Source organism: Hemicordylus capensis, chromosome 5 (genome assembly GCF_027244095.1).
Source record: "Hemicordylus capensis ecotype Gifberg chromosome 5, rHemCap1.1.pri, whole genome shotgun sequence".
NCBI lineage: Eukaryota > Metazoa > Chordata > Lepidosauria > Squamata > Cordylidae > Hemicordylus > Hemicordylus capensis.
In genome coordinates, this window is record NC_069661.1 from 205,846,309 (window position 1) to 205,862,957 (window position 16,649).

A 16,649-nucleotide genomic window follows, 5' to 3' on the forward strand; every position below is an offset into this window, starting at 1 on the left:
AACCCTTGGTTTTGCCTTTGTAACACACAAAAAGTCATGAACAGGTCCACCACTAGGGTGCCCCATATTGCAAGTATCGTGTCCAGGTAGCGGGGCTTCAACTCCCATTTCTGTTGTTGTAATTGCCAGAGTGTTGTCCTCGCCCCTGATATGAATCACCACCATGTGGACTCTGCGGATGACACACCAGTTCCATATCTGCTGGCTCAAGTGGCACAAGGACACTGTCCCACCCTGCTTATTTATGTAAGCCACCACAGTTGTATTGTTCAGTTGGATTTGAATTACTTTCCTGCTCAACTGGTTTTGGAATGACTACAGGGCCAGACAGACCGCAAGCAGTTCCAGGAAATTTATGTGATGTTTCTGCTATTGTGCAGTCCATAGACCTTGCACCTTGAGGCCCAACATGTGCGCCCCCTATCTGCGTAGGGAGACTGTCACAGTGCGTATAGGTATCTTGAATGGCATCCCTTGCAGAAGATGCTCTCTCTGTATCCACCAAGTTAGGGATTTGAGCATAGGTTCTAGGACAGTGAGCCACATGTTTTGGTTGTCCACATTCGGTCTGAATGTGGACAGATACCACAGCATGACTTGCCAGTCTGATGGTGTTGCTGGCTCTGGCCAGGAAGATGTTTTTTCTGGCTCTGAAAGATGGAAGTGTCAGTAGAGAGGGAGACATTATCGATCATGCAGCTGGGTTGGCACACCAATCAAAGGTGTTGCTTTGTTAATTGTGCAGCCTTATTACATGCTGCTTGATTGCCTTTATTCTTGATGTTTTAAGGCTTCTTGCTGGAGTGCTGGAAGGGCCAGTGATAGTCCTTCCAATCTGATTGATAATAGTTGCCTTGGTGGCGACCATAATGATGGAATCTGATATTGGAGTACCGCTGAGTTGTAGAAGTGGAAGTTTTTGCTGTATACTTAGATTTTTTCCACTTCTCCATCGTGGAGTCTGTTTCATCACAGAACAGACCTTTGCCATCGAAAAGTAAAGCCTCCACCCTGTCTCTCATATCTTCTTGAAGCTGGTGGAGCATAACCAAGCATACCGGTATAACACTATCACACATGTGAGTGTGTGATATTCCGATTCTGCCAGATGCTTGGCATTATTTAGCTGTTGCCTTGTTGCAAACATTTTGCAAACGTTTTAGCAAACATTTCCTCAAATTTCTTTTGGAATTCTTCTGAACCAAATTTGCACATTCCTCAAAAAGATTGTCCCACAAGGTGTGTGTATATTTGGATAAACAGATAATATAATTAGCTATTTTAAATAGACACGCTGTAGCATATGTTTGGTGCCCCAAAATGTCCAATTTGTGGCCCTCTTTATAGGCTGGTGTAGTATACTGCCTTTTTCCCTTGGATGAAGAGGTATAGTCGATAACAATAGAGTTCGGTATTGGGTGCTTTAATAGATATTTGTTATCCTCTTCCTGCACCCTATAGAGTGTTTCCAATATTTTTGAGATGGGTGTCGATGTCAATATTTATTTATTTATTCATTTATCCATTCATCACATTTATATACCGCCCAAACTTTTGTCTCTGGGCGGTATCTCCCATGCTGACTTAGTGGCCTTGGTTATTACTGGAAGCATGGGAAGATATATAGGTTGAGTTGTCAAGGTCTTCTTCATAAAATTATAAACTGGGTCATCCAAATCCATCATTTTATGTTTTAGATTGAGACCCAGTGCCAAAGCTATCTCTGCCACTTGCTGGTGGTAGGAGCACATTTCCTCATTTGGAGATATGGAAGGAGTGGTAGGGACATTCTGTGGTAGGGTCAGAATTCTTTCCGGTAGGTTCTGATTCAGAAGAGACAGAATCATAGTTGTCATCAGAAGAAGCAGGTTCTTCAGACCTCACCCCAGACTTAGTGCCAATCAACTTAGTTGGAGTACGTTTTATACCAAACACACTCACAATCAACAGTCAGTGTCTATCTAAGGTTGCAGAAGAACCAGAGGAAGTCCCAGACTTTGAAGACTGCATAGCCTTGCTTGAGGTAAGTGAGGAACAAGTCTGAGTCGTATTTGAAGCCAATACCACATGAGTCTGTGTAGCTGTAGATTTTGGTTGAATTATTGTCCGAGTACACATAGAGTGAACAGCCCGAACAGGAGCAGGGGTAGTCACTAAAGTTTGAGTTGCACAGGTAACAGACTTAGTTGTCATAGAAGTAGTAACAGGTGGAAATATGCAAGCTTGTGCAGCTGCATCCTGATGCAGAAAGTGTGGAACAGCACGTTGAGGAGTCACAACTTGTTGCACAAAGGTTTGTATAGCCATATCTTGTATGACAACTAGAGGATAGGAGACTTGTGTAGCCATTTGTACCAACTGTGGAGCCTCCAGCCGCTTCGCTTTCCATGCCTTAAATGCCTCATAGTTCTCCAGAGAAACAAGTGAAGGATTGGTGGATGCAGCACCCCATCCTCGTATAGGCAGCAGACCTTGCATAGACGTTGTACAGCCTTGGCTCATTGGAGAGAATGACGGTGTTCTAGGGACTGGTTGGGTTACATCCACAACGTCCTCGTCTTCCACATCCAGTCCATGACTTAGAAAGCCTTTAAAAGTGCCTGCCGATGGAGTGCTGCCACCAGTCTCCAATAGGGCTAAAATATGCTGAGTCAACTTTGGGTCCAGAGACATCTTGGCATCGAAATAGACATCGAATACCAGCAGAGATGTCGCATGCTGGATCGACACCATAGACCTCGCCTCTGACAATGGGCATCGAGGTGTTGACGGAGATTGATGAGGCACTGGAGCCGGAGATAAAGATTCGACTTGATGTCTAAGACTCGATGTAGCTGCAGTCAGAGAATAACAAAGAGTTAGGGTTGGTGAGAGAGACTGATCTCGACCTGTCAAAGGCGGAGAACAGCATTGAAGCCCCGTAGGGGAGGGAGTCATTTTGGCAGATTTAGAGTGATGATGGGACCACACCACAGATTTATCCTTGTGTTTTTTAGAAGGCGGAGCCTCCGAAACCTCACCCTCCGCTCTGCGTTTCTCTCTCTTGATGAGAAGCCTTATGTCTCAATGTTGACTTCAGCTTCTTAAACAATGGTCTCAGCGTCAGGGATTTAGACTGCATAGGTAGAGCAGTCCCCCGGCTTCAACTTCAACACTGAGGTGGAAGTCGAGGAAGATCAGGGAAACGACTTCCTTGGGGTTAGCACTTCCTCTAGAAGAGCCAATTTTAAGTGAGCTGCCCAATTTTTCATGATCTGCTTGGAAAATGAAGAACAGACCAAACAATTTGACATGGCATGCCCCTCTCCCAGACAGAACAAACAGAGGTCGTGGCCATCCGTAGACAGGAGTTTGCCCCTACAGTCAGTAAACCTTTTAAAGGTGGTTTCCCCTCGGGGAGAAGTCTCGCTCATGAGGAAGTAGAATAAATACGTCCGTAAATAAAAGAAATAAAAGAATATCCAGTAATCTTTCCAAAGTAAGCTTTCCAAAGTCCGTAACAAAATATCCACCAATGCAAACACAGCCAGTCCCGAAAACACTAAGAGGAATCCTTAAACCATTCTGAGTCAAAGAGTCCATAAAGTCAAACCAAATACTTTAAAATCAGAAGAGGAATAGTCAACGTCCAGTCCAAGATCAATCAGGTAAGTGAGTGAACACGTAAATCCAAAATACAGCCTGAGAAACCAAAGACACCGAAGAAGTGATCGCATTGGCGGTCAGAAAGAAACTGAGGGAAATGGCGCCCAACTGCAGAAAGTAACAGGCGCAGAGTATGCACATTCAGTCGGGGAGGAGCACATCAAGGAGCTAATGAATCTATCCCGAAGTTCATCTGCGCAGGCACAGAACCCACTTTTATGGCTGTCACTGGATCAACATCCAGATCAGATTCTCTTCTTTTTAGGGTTTGGGGTTGGTGTTATAGACAGTCCATAACATATCAGAACCAGAGGTACCAACTCAGAAGTATGTGAAATATAGGCCTGTGTCTGATTTCATTTTATATTAAGGAATGAATTAACTCCTGAACCCAAGGTAAACTGATGCCCAGGTCAACTGCTCTGTGAGTAGGAGGCAATCCAGCATTGTATTGTAAAAGTGGATATGCAAGGAAACACAAAAGCCAGGCCTGAATGCTGAATGCTTCATATGCTAAAATGCCACTGACTACCAAATGTCTGTGGAAGAGGCCAGGGGCTGAACTCCCCCTTCCTGTTGCAAGAAGCCAGTGTTAATCCTTGTCAGTGATTAACTCAATTGCTGTCTATAGAAATTCCACATAGTTAAATGCATACAAAGTGAATACCTGTAGACTTTAATTCTTACCTCACTCATGCTTCTAGCCAAATGTATTGAACGTCTCACACATGTATAATTACACACTAGATATAGGTACACAAGGAATAATGGAATTGCTGTCTCACACAGATGGAACTAATTCTCTCTCACTAACTCCTGACTTTAACACCTTTTGGAAAGATGCAGATTTGCTTTGGACAATATTCCCCCTCCCTTCTGAGCGCACAGTTTACAGAAGATGAAGATTCAGATCTCTCTGGACTGGCCAATATCCTGAATAATTAAAAAGACATTTTCCAGAAGGTAGCAGCAAGTTGTCACCTTTTTGGGGGACCCAGGAAAAGATGAGATTTGAATAGATTCTTTGAATAGATCAAAGGAAAATATACTATAAAGAATGAGGCTACTAGACAGAGAGTCAGCAGACTTATGCCTACGGGCAATCTTGCTCACACAAAGATCCCAGAGTTTGCTGCTAAGCCGCGGGGCAAAGCAGGAACTCTGTTCATGGACAGGAACTGTCTGTGACTTCTACTGCGCAGTGAGAAGTTAAGACTTTCCCCCAGCCATGGTGCTCTGACTCTCAGCCGTGATTTGAGCAACTGCAAACACTCCTGTCTCCTGCCAAGCGCCTCGCTTCTTCAGCCGAAGAGATTCACCATTCTCAAATCTCTCTGATCCTGGTAAATATGCTGCTCCTACAAGCCTGGAATCCCCTCATCCCTTCCCCTTCTCCTGCCTCCTTCTCCCCGCCCCCCTTTTTTCCTCTACTAATCTCTCCAAACCATGCCAGCCCTCAGCTTTCCTTTCCCCCCTTTCCATCTGTATTTGAATTGTATTAGGATCTAGGAAGATTTAAATGCACACACATATGGTAGTTAGGAACACGTGGAATATTGGTGCTGGCTAGGAAATACTGTTGCTGATATTAATAAAGTGTTCTGCTTTCTGCTTTGCTAGATTATGTTGTTAGTCTTTTATACTCAATAAAGCCCATTGAATCTTTGAGGAATGGTTTGATCTCCTTTCTTCCATGCACCCAGATCATACATGGTCACTAATATAAAAGAACTTGTTCACTTGGTGACACTATGAGCCAGACCTAATTTTGTATACTAGCTAATGAGGATATTTAGTATATAAATCAGGCCTGGACGGTAACATTGGTTGGTGTTTTTTTTGGTAAGCCATTTGAATAGAATTCCTTATAGAAGAGTGGGATACATATTGATTGAATATTAAACAATTCTGTATATAATTTTATATTACAATTCTGACAATTCATGTGACAATTTTGTGTATGATTTAGGGTGGACTGAAACTTAATCAGAGAGGCAGTGATAAACAAGTTCAGTTCCTAATTTGAAATGTTCATGAAAAAGGAACTGGCAACCAGGAACCAGCTTTAGCCCTGTCAACTAGCTCTTCCTTCATACATCATGCTAGTTACTAATGGTCAGTGGCACGAGCAATCTGTACAGTTCAGAGACTGAATGGGGATACTGGAAGTGTGCATAGACCTCTCATTGCCTGTAATGTCCCTTCATACACCCTGTGTGTGCCTGGTCAGATGGGAGAAGTGATGGGACAAACACTCTGTCCAGACTCTATGGGAGCCATTCATGTGTGAGCACTGTACTTAGGATGAATCTGGCCCACAATTTATACTAGAAATTGTAAAAACCAACTAACAATTTAAGGGCCTCTACAGAACTTCTATCATTTTCTTTGAGATACTCCTCAAATGCAATTGTATCTTCTTCTAGTTTTGTTTCAGCAATTCTGACCCTCCTCTCTTCCTTTGCTGCCAATTCCTCCATCTTCGATATGGTGCATTGTTTTATTTTTACTGCATACTGGGGAAACAAAACAATTACAAAATATTATATGTATGAAATGTTCTTTGTATTCAAGCATACTATAAAGCTGTTATATCATTCCACTGAGCCAACAATAAATAAAACTATGTGAGAGAGAAATTACTTATCTGTGAGATTACTATCTCAAAGACATGTCAATTGAAAAACTTATATAAATCTTAGCAGTGGAATTTGAAAAGCATACTACAGATTAGTCCATTTTAATAACTTTTGTGTAAGTTAGAGTTGACAAGGTCTTTGGGTTTTAAGATTAGCCAGACAGAACATTATTTTGTCTCTCCTTATTTGTTATGTTGTTGATCATGTTAGAGGTCTAGAATAAAACACTTGAGCCTATCTATTTCCCAAGTCTTCATGCTGTGAGCAGTATCCATGAAGATCACTGATCTCTATCTGAACAGTAAATATTGAGGGGATAAGTGAAAATGAAGAAAATGGGTACATTATAGAAAAGTTAAGTCCCAGTGGTTACATCCCAATGAGATTAACGGGATTTATGCATAAAGTTTGTGCCCAATTCATTTGATCTGGCGATCTGTTTGGATCACAGATGTTCTAGTGCATTCATGGAACTCCACTAACTGATACATCTCAATGAGTTTCATTTCAATAGAGGAAGTTTACACATGCACTCCATTACACACATGAATCAGCTTACCTCAGTGAAATCAGTAGGATTTCAGTATCTTGCACCACTTGCACAAGATATATCTGTATACATGTGAGCATGTGGTTTTTCATGGATCAGGGAGAACATGTGTAGTGTGATAAAAAAAAGAAGACTTCTCAGAGGTTTTGATGTTTAACACTGATTAGAATACTGGCACAACATTGATTAGAATTCTGGAATGTCTGTTTCTGAAGGAGCTACTGTATGGTTCAAACAATAATTTTAAAGATAGAAATTTAGTATGAACTAAGTAAAAGAGGATATCCAAAATATATTTTAAGAGAATATATTTAAGAAACACATTAAGAAGATTAATCTTGGTAAAACAGCATATGTAAAATGCATTAATATTGTTTTGTTTAGGAACATAGGAAACTGCCATATACAGGTGAAACTCGGAAAATTAGAATATCATGCAAAAGTCCATTAATTTCAGTAATGCAAATTAAAAGGTGAAACTGATATATGAGACAGACGCATTACATGCAAAGCGAGATAAGTCAAGCCTTAATTTGTTATAATTGTGATGATCATGGCGTACAGCTCATGAAAACCACCAAATTTGGTGGTTTTCATGAGCTGTACGCCATGATCATCACAATTATAACAAATTAAGGCTTGACTTATCTCGCTTTGCATGTAATGCGTCTGTCTCATATATCAGTTTCACCTTTTAATTTGCATTACTGAAATTAATGGACTTTTGCATGATATTCTAATTTTCCGAGTTTCACCTGTACTGAGTCAGACCTTTGGTCTATCTAGCCTAGTATTGTCTTCACAGACTGGCAGCGGCTTCTCCAAGGTTGCAAGCAGGAATCTCTCTCAGCCCTATCTTGGAGAAGCCAGGGAGGGAACTTGAAACCTTCTGCTCTTCCCAGAGTGGCTCCATCCCCTGAGGGGAATATCTTACAGTGCTCACACTTCTAGTCTCCCATTCATATGCAACCAGGGCAGACCCTGCTTAGCTAAGGGGACAAGTCATGCTTGCTACCACAAGACCAGCTCTCCTCTAAGATAGAAAGGTAGTTTCTAGGTAGAAAGGTTTCTATCTAAAGATAGAAAGTTTCTAAAAGATAGAAAGGCTGTTCAACGAGCAGCCCTACCCAGGCTTGCACAGCCCTACCCCTATAGGGCTGCTCATGTGGAGCGCTGAGGTCACCTGAGTTTTTTTACCTGGGCTAATACTGAGGTCGAAGGGTGAAAGTGCACCCACCTACCCCAGTCCTTGGTTGTATGAACACTTGGGCTGTATTTGCTTGTGTTTCATGCACAGGGAACCATAAAGTAAAGGTAAAGTATGCAGTCGAGTTGGTGTCGACTTCTGGCGATCACAGAACCGTGTGATTGTCTTTGGTAGAATACAGGAGGGGTTTACCATTGCCTCCTCCCACGCAGTATGAGATGATGCCTTCCAGCATCTTTCAGCATCTTCAACTCTGCTGCCCGATATAGGTGTTTCCTATACAAGTGGGGATGCAAACCAGCAACCTCTGGCTTGCTAGTCAAGTCATTTCCTGCTGCGCCATTAGGTGGCTCACAAGGAACCATACAAAGTGAAAATTTGTACAAGGAACAATGCACAGGAAATGTTAGACCCATTAAACTGGGTAAGCTTGCCACAGGACAAGCTATGTGCTTTAAGCTGTGTATTCAGCTGAAATGCACACTCATATTAGTCTACATGCCTTATATCTACAAAATAATTCTCATTAATTTATGCCCACTATTCTTCCTTTTTAAAAGTGTTAACTACAAGAAATCAAACTTTTACCTCGAGTAGAAACAGCTCTTTTTGTTCACTGATGTAATCTGTTATAGACTGCTTATCACTTTTACAACCTTTAGAAAAATTAGAATTGTTAGATATTTAAAACCTCTGCAGTTTTTAGGTTTACATAAATTACACTTGTATCTGAATTATATGAGGAGCTTAACAATTACAAATCTTGGAAAAGTTTTTACATTTTTCTAGAGAACAAACTGACTGGCTATCTTTGATTGACAACTTCTGAAGATATCTTAGGTACTGACTCAATTGCCCCTGGACTCTGGAATGCGCTTCCTAATGAAATTAGGGTTTCTCCTTCTCTGTTTTTAAGAAGGACCTGAAAACATGCCTGTTTAGCCATTCTGTTAATTTATAGTTTTAAAGCTTCGGGTTTTAGAGTTTGTATTTGTATTTAAATTGCGGCAATGTTTTAATGGTTTTTAGATTGCAAACCACCCAGAGCCTTTTTTTGAATGGGGCAGTACAGAAATGTAAGAAATAAAATAAATAAATTAAGCATAATGCCAAACTACAGCTAAAGAAATTGTGATCTGGTATTATGTTTGAATTGACAAGCTCTGGTTTGACTTTGGCCAGGAGGCCAGAATCAGAAGGAATAATTTGATGTGGGTTTGTAAATTCCACAACAAACCATGTTTTGTACTCTGAACTGGGCCCCCTCCATCAGCCTGGCTGAGGCTAACCGTCATCTGGCTCCTCTCCTCTAAGAACTGGTTTCCTCAGCCCCTATTCCACCTGGCAGCTGCAAAGAAACAGGCCAGAGAGCTGGGCCCACTCCACTGGCCTGGCTAAGACCAACTGTCATCAGATGTTGACAGATGTTAATGTAGGTTGGGCATGATGCTTGAACAGACAATCATAGTTATGGTTATTTCTCTGCCCTCTAAGGCCACAGTTCCTAGAGAAGTGAATTTTTCGCACAGAAAGGGCACATTCAGACACAACGTAGAACCTCAGCTGATTTTCAGCATTCCTAGTTTGTTTATTCGTCTGAATGCGACTCTCAAATTCAACGAGATTCAATTTGGCCCAATAAACTGAACTTCGTAACCAAGGTTTGTAGTTGGCTTGTTTTAACCATGCTTCAATTCACCACCGTGTTGTGTCCAAACCAACCCTGGTGGTTTATTATTGGCTTATTGCAAGAACTCTACCTCCACCCACAGAGACGCTGGCTCAGAGCAGCTGAGAAACCGCTGAGTAATATGACTGTTCTAGGTGTCCAATGCCTCTCCATGGTTTCTCCTCTGAACGCACCGGGTGAAACATGCCTAGCAACTACTGACATCACTACTACCATAAGTTACTATAACCCCTCTGCAACAGCCATTCTCCTACGGCAACAGTCCCAGACATACTGTGTGCTGGGCAAAGACATTGACCAAGAGATTGACAGTGGAACCAAAAGGGCAGCATGAGATCAATTCCTGGTGTGGGGTGGAAGAGCAGGGTGACTACATGAGCCAAAAACAAGCCACAAGCAGCTTTCTGTACTGGGGTGCCATGGGCCAGCACTCTCCTTTCCCTCTAATCTGTTGCACAGCAAGGGTTTGAGAAATGCAAGCATTAAACTCCTATCCTAACCTAACTTCTTCCTGGCAATTTCAGATCCCTCTCACACTTTTGGGTGGTTGTTATAGTAAACATAGTTACTTGTTATAGTAAAATTCATCAGTGCTGTTGAAACGCCTGTGTGTTTCTTGCATGCACAAGGTTTGCGGGTGGGGGAGGAGAAGAGGAAGCAGAAGAGACTGAGGTGGGAGATGTGGGGCTTCCGAGTTGAGTCCTGGAGAAGCAAAGAGCACCCTTCACTGAGGGGAGGTTGGTATGGGGCAAGCACTAAGCCACAGGCTGAAGGGGCCAAAGGGAAGTGGATGTGGGCAAATAATAAGCTATGGGCAAGCAATAAGCCCCCCTCAGTGAGATGGGATGGCAGTGGCAGGAATTGTTTTTGAAATGTCATGCTCCCTCCACAAAGATCAGGAAAGGGAATCATCGTCTTCTTCTGACAATATGACGCTATGGAACACATGATGGGGGAGAGGCAGTTAACTTGCCTTTCTAGTTAACTGCAGCCGTTATTTGCAAAACTATTACAAGAAAGCTCTGAACTGAAAAGAAAGCTCCATGTATTTCCACAAGAGCATTACAGGTATAGAATGCATGCAGACAGGAAAGTCGCATTATAATTGGTTCAGTCTTTCTGTTAGTTCACCTTAAACAGAACTCAGTTAGCTGAGCCTATTTTGTAAGCTGAGATCAGGGATAAATCTGTTGGTAAAGAGTGAAAACAGGAGTTTTCACTCTCTACCGATGGAGGAAGACAGAAATGGCCTCTCTGAAAGGGATCTTGCAATCAGGATCTTAAGCTCAGTTCCTGAACTCTGCTGAAAAACAATGGTCTTTTTACCTAAAATGGGTTTAATGTTCAATCATCATCAGTCTGAATAAACTCATCAACAAATGTTAGACAATAATGAAATCATTTAACCTTATTGGTCATTTTCTCATTTGAGTAGTACTGCATCATCTGACGTACAGAACTCTTTGAGCTGCTTGTCTCTGCATAGCCATGCTACAGCTAGTATCTGACCAGCCGAGAATAGTCAAGGATGAGTGAAAAGAGCTGAAGTGGCTCATGCAGCTTCGTCCCCAAGCTGGTGACCCAAGGGAAGGAGTGATGGGGCAATGCACTGTCAGGATTTGAGCAGACTTGGAACTCTGGAGGATTACATTCAGGAGGACTGGACAAAGGGAGGAGCCAAACAAACCACATTGTTGTTTATCAACTGCAGAGAGAGTCTCTGCTTGTTTTTAGAAGCTCAGTTAAAATCAAACTTGGCTCTGTGTTACATCTGACACAGCCCATTATGAAAGGAGAACTGAAGCTCTAACCCATAGTTTGTCTGAACATTTGGAAGCTAAAACTGGGTTTGGTTTTAAGCTATGGTTAGCACAAACCACAGTTCTGAATGAGGACTGAATTGATTTACTGAAACTGTATTTAATAATCAAATGTTCTTCACTATAGAGGAAACAGGAAAGCCAATAATAGATTATCACAGTTCATTTCTTTTCTTTTGAATTTAAACTTTTGTTTTAACTCATGACCAGTACTATGAACATTAACCTATACTTTTTTAACCGGACCCTACATGTGAATCACTCAAATCAAGATAAATTCTTGATATCAATTTATCTGTTGAGATGCAACCTCAGGTAAAAGTTTTCAGCAACAGAATAGATATGTAGAATAGATATATAGAATTTAGCACAAACATATTTTCGTAACTCAATTTACTCACATTGTGCAAAAGCAAGAGCCCAATTCAGAGCAGGAAGCTCTTGTTCTATATCTCCTTGTGTCTCTCTTTCAATAGCTGCTTCTAGCTTTTTAAGAGCTTTTCGAGACCTTGCCCTTGATGAAATTGTGCTCTTTTGATAAACCTTCAAACTCTGTTGAGCTTTTCTAATCTGAAATTGAAATCCATGTTTGTGAGCTAGCTTTTAAGAAAAGTAAAAACAGATTGCTTACCTGTAACAGGTGATCTGGAAGTGATCCGTTGCATTCATAAGAGTGGGTTCTGCACCTGCACAGGACCATTCGGGCAGAATTCATTAGCTCCTTGATATACCTAGCTCCGCCCCTTGCACGTGATGCACTTCCGTTGATTTTGGCGGTTAAGCACATCTCTCCTCAGTTCCTTAAGGACTGTCTATTTTCATCATTTGCCACCTCACAAGTCTTTTTTTTTTTTTTAAACCTTAATACTGAATATTCACATACCACAGCAGGGCCAGTGGGAGGGTCTTATGAATGCAACAGATCACTTCCAGATCACCTTACAGGTAAGCAACTTGTTTTACCTGGATCGTGATCTGTTGCACTCATAAGAGTTGGTGACTAACAAGCTGTCAGTCTGATGGTGGGTGTAGTATGCTAAGGAAAAACCCTCTTCAGCACAATCCTCCAAAAGTTTGCCTGCGTTGCAGAGTGGAGATCTAAAACATAGTGCTTTCCAAAGGTATGTTATGACGACCATGTAGCCACCATGCAAATGTCCCACCAAGTTGCAATTAATGCCTGCCAAGTTGCTGTGTATGCTCTAATAGAATGAGCCCTGATGGCCTTGGAGGATGCCCTGAGTGAAAATTCTGGATTGATTTGTTCTATGATCCATTTGTTTGTTTTCCTGGCTGTCCATGGTATCCTCAAAAGTCTTCTCAAGCACCAAACTTCAAAAGCATCAATACTTTTTCTATCTTGCTTCAATTTATGTGTAGTTGACGACTTGCCGGGTCCACAGCTCCTGTGCCTGAAGTTCTCCGCAATGTGCACCACAGCCTCGCAGAGATGCATTTGTCATGACGTACGCTGATGGCTGTGGCACCTGGAAAGCTATTCCCAACAACAGATTCTCCAACTTTGTCCACCACTGTAGGAAGAGCAGAATGGAATAAGGCATTGTCAACTGCATATGGGCATTGTCCACATTTGGCCGAAATATTGACAAAAACCAGAGCTGCAATCTTCTGAGTCTCAGTTTTGCATAATGTACAGCAGAAGTGCATGACGCCATGATTCCTATTAGCTTCTGGACTTCCTTTGCACTTTGAACAGGGTGGTCTGTGAAAATCTTTATCATCTCTCTGATGCACAGGCAATGTGACTGGGGCAGGAATGCCTTCTGCACTTCCACATCGATCACTGCTCCTATGTAATTTATCTGTTTGCAAGGTTCCAGATGTGACTTGCCCCAGTTGATCTGGATGCCCAGATCCTCAAGAAGGTGGAGTACCATCTAGATATGCGAAGCGAACTCATTTCTTTCTCTTCCCACCAGGAGCCAGTAGTCCAAGTACAGAAATAATGTCACCCCTTGTGAATGCAGATAAGCCACTATCACCGCCATACATTTGGTAAATACTCACGGTGCTGTGTAAATTGTACTGGTACACCTTGCTCCCCAATGTGAATCTGTAACTGACCAATGTGTTTCTGTAACTGTCCTGGATCCTGATGTGGAAATATGCATCTTTCAGACCCAACATTGCAAGCCATTCATCTCCATGAAGGAGAGAAAGGATGCCTTGCAACTTTATCATGAGAAAATTGGGCACGTCTATGTGAAGATTTAACCTCCACAAATCCATAATTAGTTGGATGCCTCTGTCCCACTTGGGTATCTGGAAATAGCAGGAGTAGAAGCCTTTCCATTGATCTATCCACTGAAAAGGCAAAATCACCTCCTTGTCTAAGGGTGTCTTGACCTCTTCCTCCATTGCTGGAGTCACTGGTATATACTTTACGCTGTTGAATGGCAGCAGAGTCTTGAACTCAATCGCATATCCCGTTTAAACTATGCAAAATACCCAGCGATCCGATGTTATGTTGTGCCATGCAAAGGCATGACTTGCCAGCTTGATGGTGGAAGCGGCTAAGATTGAATGATCTTGCAGTCTGGATGGAATCACCGCAAAGACAAGGTGTGTCAGTGGACTGACATTGCAATCAAAGGTGCTGCTTGTATCTTTCCATAGCCTTTGTGCGTGGACCTTGTCCTGTCTTGGTTTTCTGGTTATACGGTCTCCTATTTAAGTGCTGGTATGGCTTCCAATATTCCTTCCTCTCACTTTGTCTGAAAGTTTCCTGCCTCCTGTTGTATAGGCAGTACTTGGGATGTTGAATACAGCTGTGATGGTGCAATGAACATCTTCACCGTGTATTTTGATTTTTTTTAAAAACAACTCCATTTTTGAATCTGTGGTCTCACAAAACAAACACTCACCATCAAATAACAGGTTTTCAACCTTGCCCTTCATATTTTGCTACAATGTACAGGTGAAACTCGGAAAATTAGAATATTGTGCAAAAGTCCATTAATTTCAGTAATGCAAATTAAAAGGTGAAACTGATATATGAGACAGACGCATTACATGCAAAGCGAGATATGTCAAGCCTTAATTTGTTCTAATTGTGATGATCATGGCGTACAGCTCATGAAAACCCCAAATCCACAATCCCAGAAAATTAGAATATTACATGGAACCAAGAAGACAAGGATTGTAGAATAGAACAATATCGGACCTCTGAAAAGTATAAGCATGCATATGTATTCAGTACTTGGTTTGGGCCCCTTTTGCAGCAATTACTGCCTCAATGTGGCGTGGCATGAATGCTATCAGCCTGTGGCACTGATGAGGTATTATGGAAGATGCTTCATTAGTGGCCTTCAGCAATTCTGCATTGTTTGGTCTCATGTCTCTCATCCTTCTCTTGGCAATGCCCCATAGATTCTCTATGGGGTCAGGTCAGGCGAGTTTGCTGGCCTATCAAGCACAGTACACTGTATACTTTTCAGAGGTCCGATATTGTTCTTTTCTTCAATCCTTGTCTTCTTGGTTCCATGTAATATTCTAATTTTCTAAGATTGTGGATTTGGGGTTTTCATGAGCTGTACGCCATGATCATCACAATTATAACAAATTAAGGCTTGACTTATCTCGCTTTGCATGTAATGCGTCTGTCTCATATATCAGTTTCACCTTTTAATTTGCATTACTGAAATTAATGGACTTTTGCACAATATTCTAATTTTCCGAGTTTCACCTGTAGATGATCATAACCAAGCATGTCTCTGCAAAGTTATAGAAGTACCCAGTGATCGTGATTCAATCTCCTCCAAATGCATTACTCAATTGCTGTCTGGTCAACAATGTAACCTCTGCATGGATGTCATTGAATTTTTCCAAAAAATATTCTGGTGAAAGATTTGCCTGTTCCTTAAAAGGGCATCCCAAAGGGAGTGCACGTACTTGGCAAAGCATGCTGTGTAGTTAGCTATTTTTAGAGAAAGGCATGCATTGGAATACATCTTTCATCCCATAACATCCAGTTTGTGGCTTTTCTTATCACCTGGTGTTGTGTGTCTTCTAGCTGTCTTTGATGAAGAAGCACAATCGATTACTAGCAAGTTGGGTGCTGGATGCTTCACTAGATAGTTGTTGTCCTCTTCCTGGATCCTGTACAGGTTTTCCAGCTGCTTTGAGGTAGGAGTTGAAGTTTGAAGCACTTCCCATGCTGACTTTGCCACCTTGGAAATCACTGGGAGCATGGGCAAGAAAAACAGCTACGCTGTTGATGCAGTATTTTAAAAGTTATATAGAGAATCATCCAGGTCCTAAACCTAGAGCTGTCACCACTTCACAAATCTGATGATGGTATGAATGTATCTCCTCATTAGGTGATATATTTGTTACTGGAATAATCTTAATTGGCAGATCAGTAGGGTGTACTAAAGAATCTGAGCTGACTGTGGAGGAGTCATAGTCATCCATGAGAACCACCATTCTCAGTTGTGAGGCGGTGGACACTTTCCCATTCTGTGTAGTTTGAGTTTGCGTAGTCGTAGTGGTGGTAATCTGCACAACTGCTTGTGCAGTTTGAGTTTGTGCTGATATAGTGGCTGAATGCATTACAGCTAGCTGTGTAGCTTCAGTTTGTGTAGTTGTTAGTAGTGGTATTTTGTACAGTCAACTGTGTTGGTTAATTGTGGACCAGAGGTTGGTTCCGCAACTCTACCATCTGTGTAGCCATAGAGGTACACACCGGAGCATGCATTGCTTTTGTCTGTGGGCATGTAGCACCTCGATTCTAGGAGGCGTAATTTGTGTTGCCATTTGCACCATCATAGTAGATGTCTGGCGACCAGCCTTCCATAATTTATACTCATAGTAATCATATGGAAGTCCCAGGGACTGTTGGCGTGCTTGTGGAGCATCACCCAATCCACCTGTCTGTATCAGGCTTTGAATCTTTGAGAAATCCCCTGGAGACTTCCAGGGATGCAATACATTGCCTTGTGTAGTGGGTACCAGGATGGCTGGCATACGTACTGGAGGCTGGAATGCAGATGTTGAAGGGATAACTGAAAACTGAGGCTTGGGTGGGAAAGTCCCTGGTGTCTTCAAAATCTTCAATCCATCTGTATCGTCATCGTCC

At 42.0% G+C, this 16,649-nt stretch overlaps 1 protein-coding gene across 3 annotated transcripts in view; it reads right to left on the reverse strand.

Moving 5' to 3' along the window:
- Positions 1–16,649, reverse strand: part of CCDC38 (coiled-coil domain containing 38) — a 70,928-nt gene that overhangs the window by 42,339 nt on the left and 11,940 nt on the right. For all 3 annotated transcript variants that reach the window (XM_053251261.1, XM_053251260.1, XM_053251262.1), the window contains exons 4-6: positions 11,953–12,121; positions 8,630–8,697; positions 5,998–6,161 (exon numbers count right to left, since the gene is read on the reverse strand). In XM_053251261.1, coding sequence (XP_053107236.1) covers positions 5,998–6,161; positions 8,630–8,697; positions 11,953–12,121 — 401 coding nt within the window. The remainder of the gene's footprint in view (positions 1–5,997; positions 6,162–8,629; positions 8,698–11,952; positions 12,122–16,649) is intronic.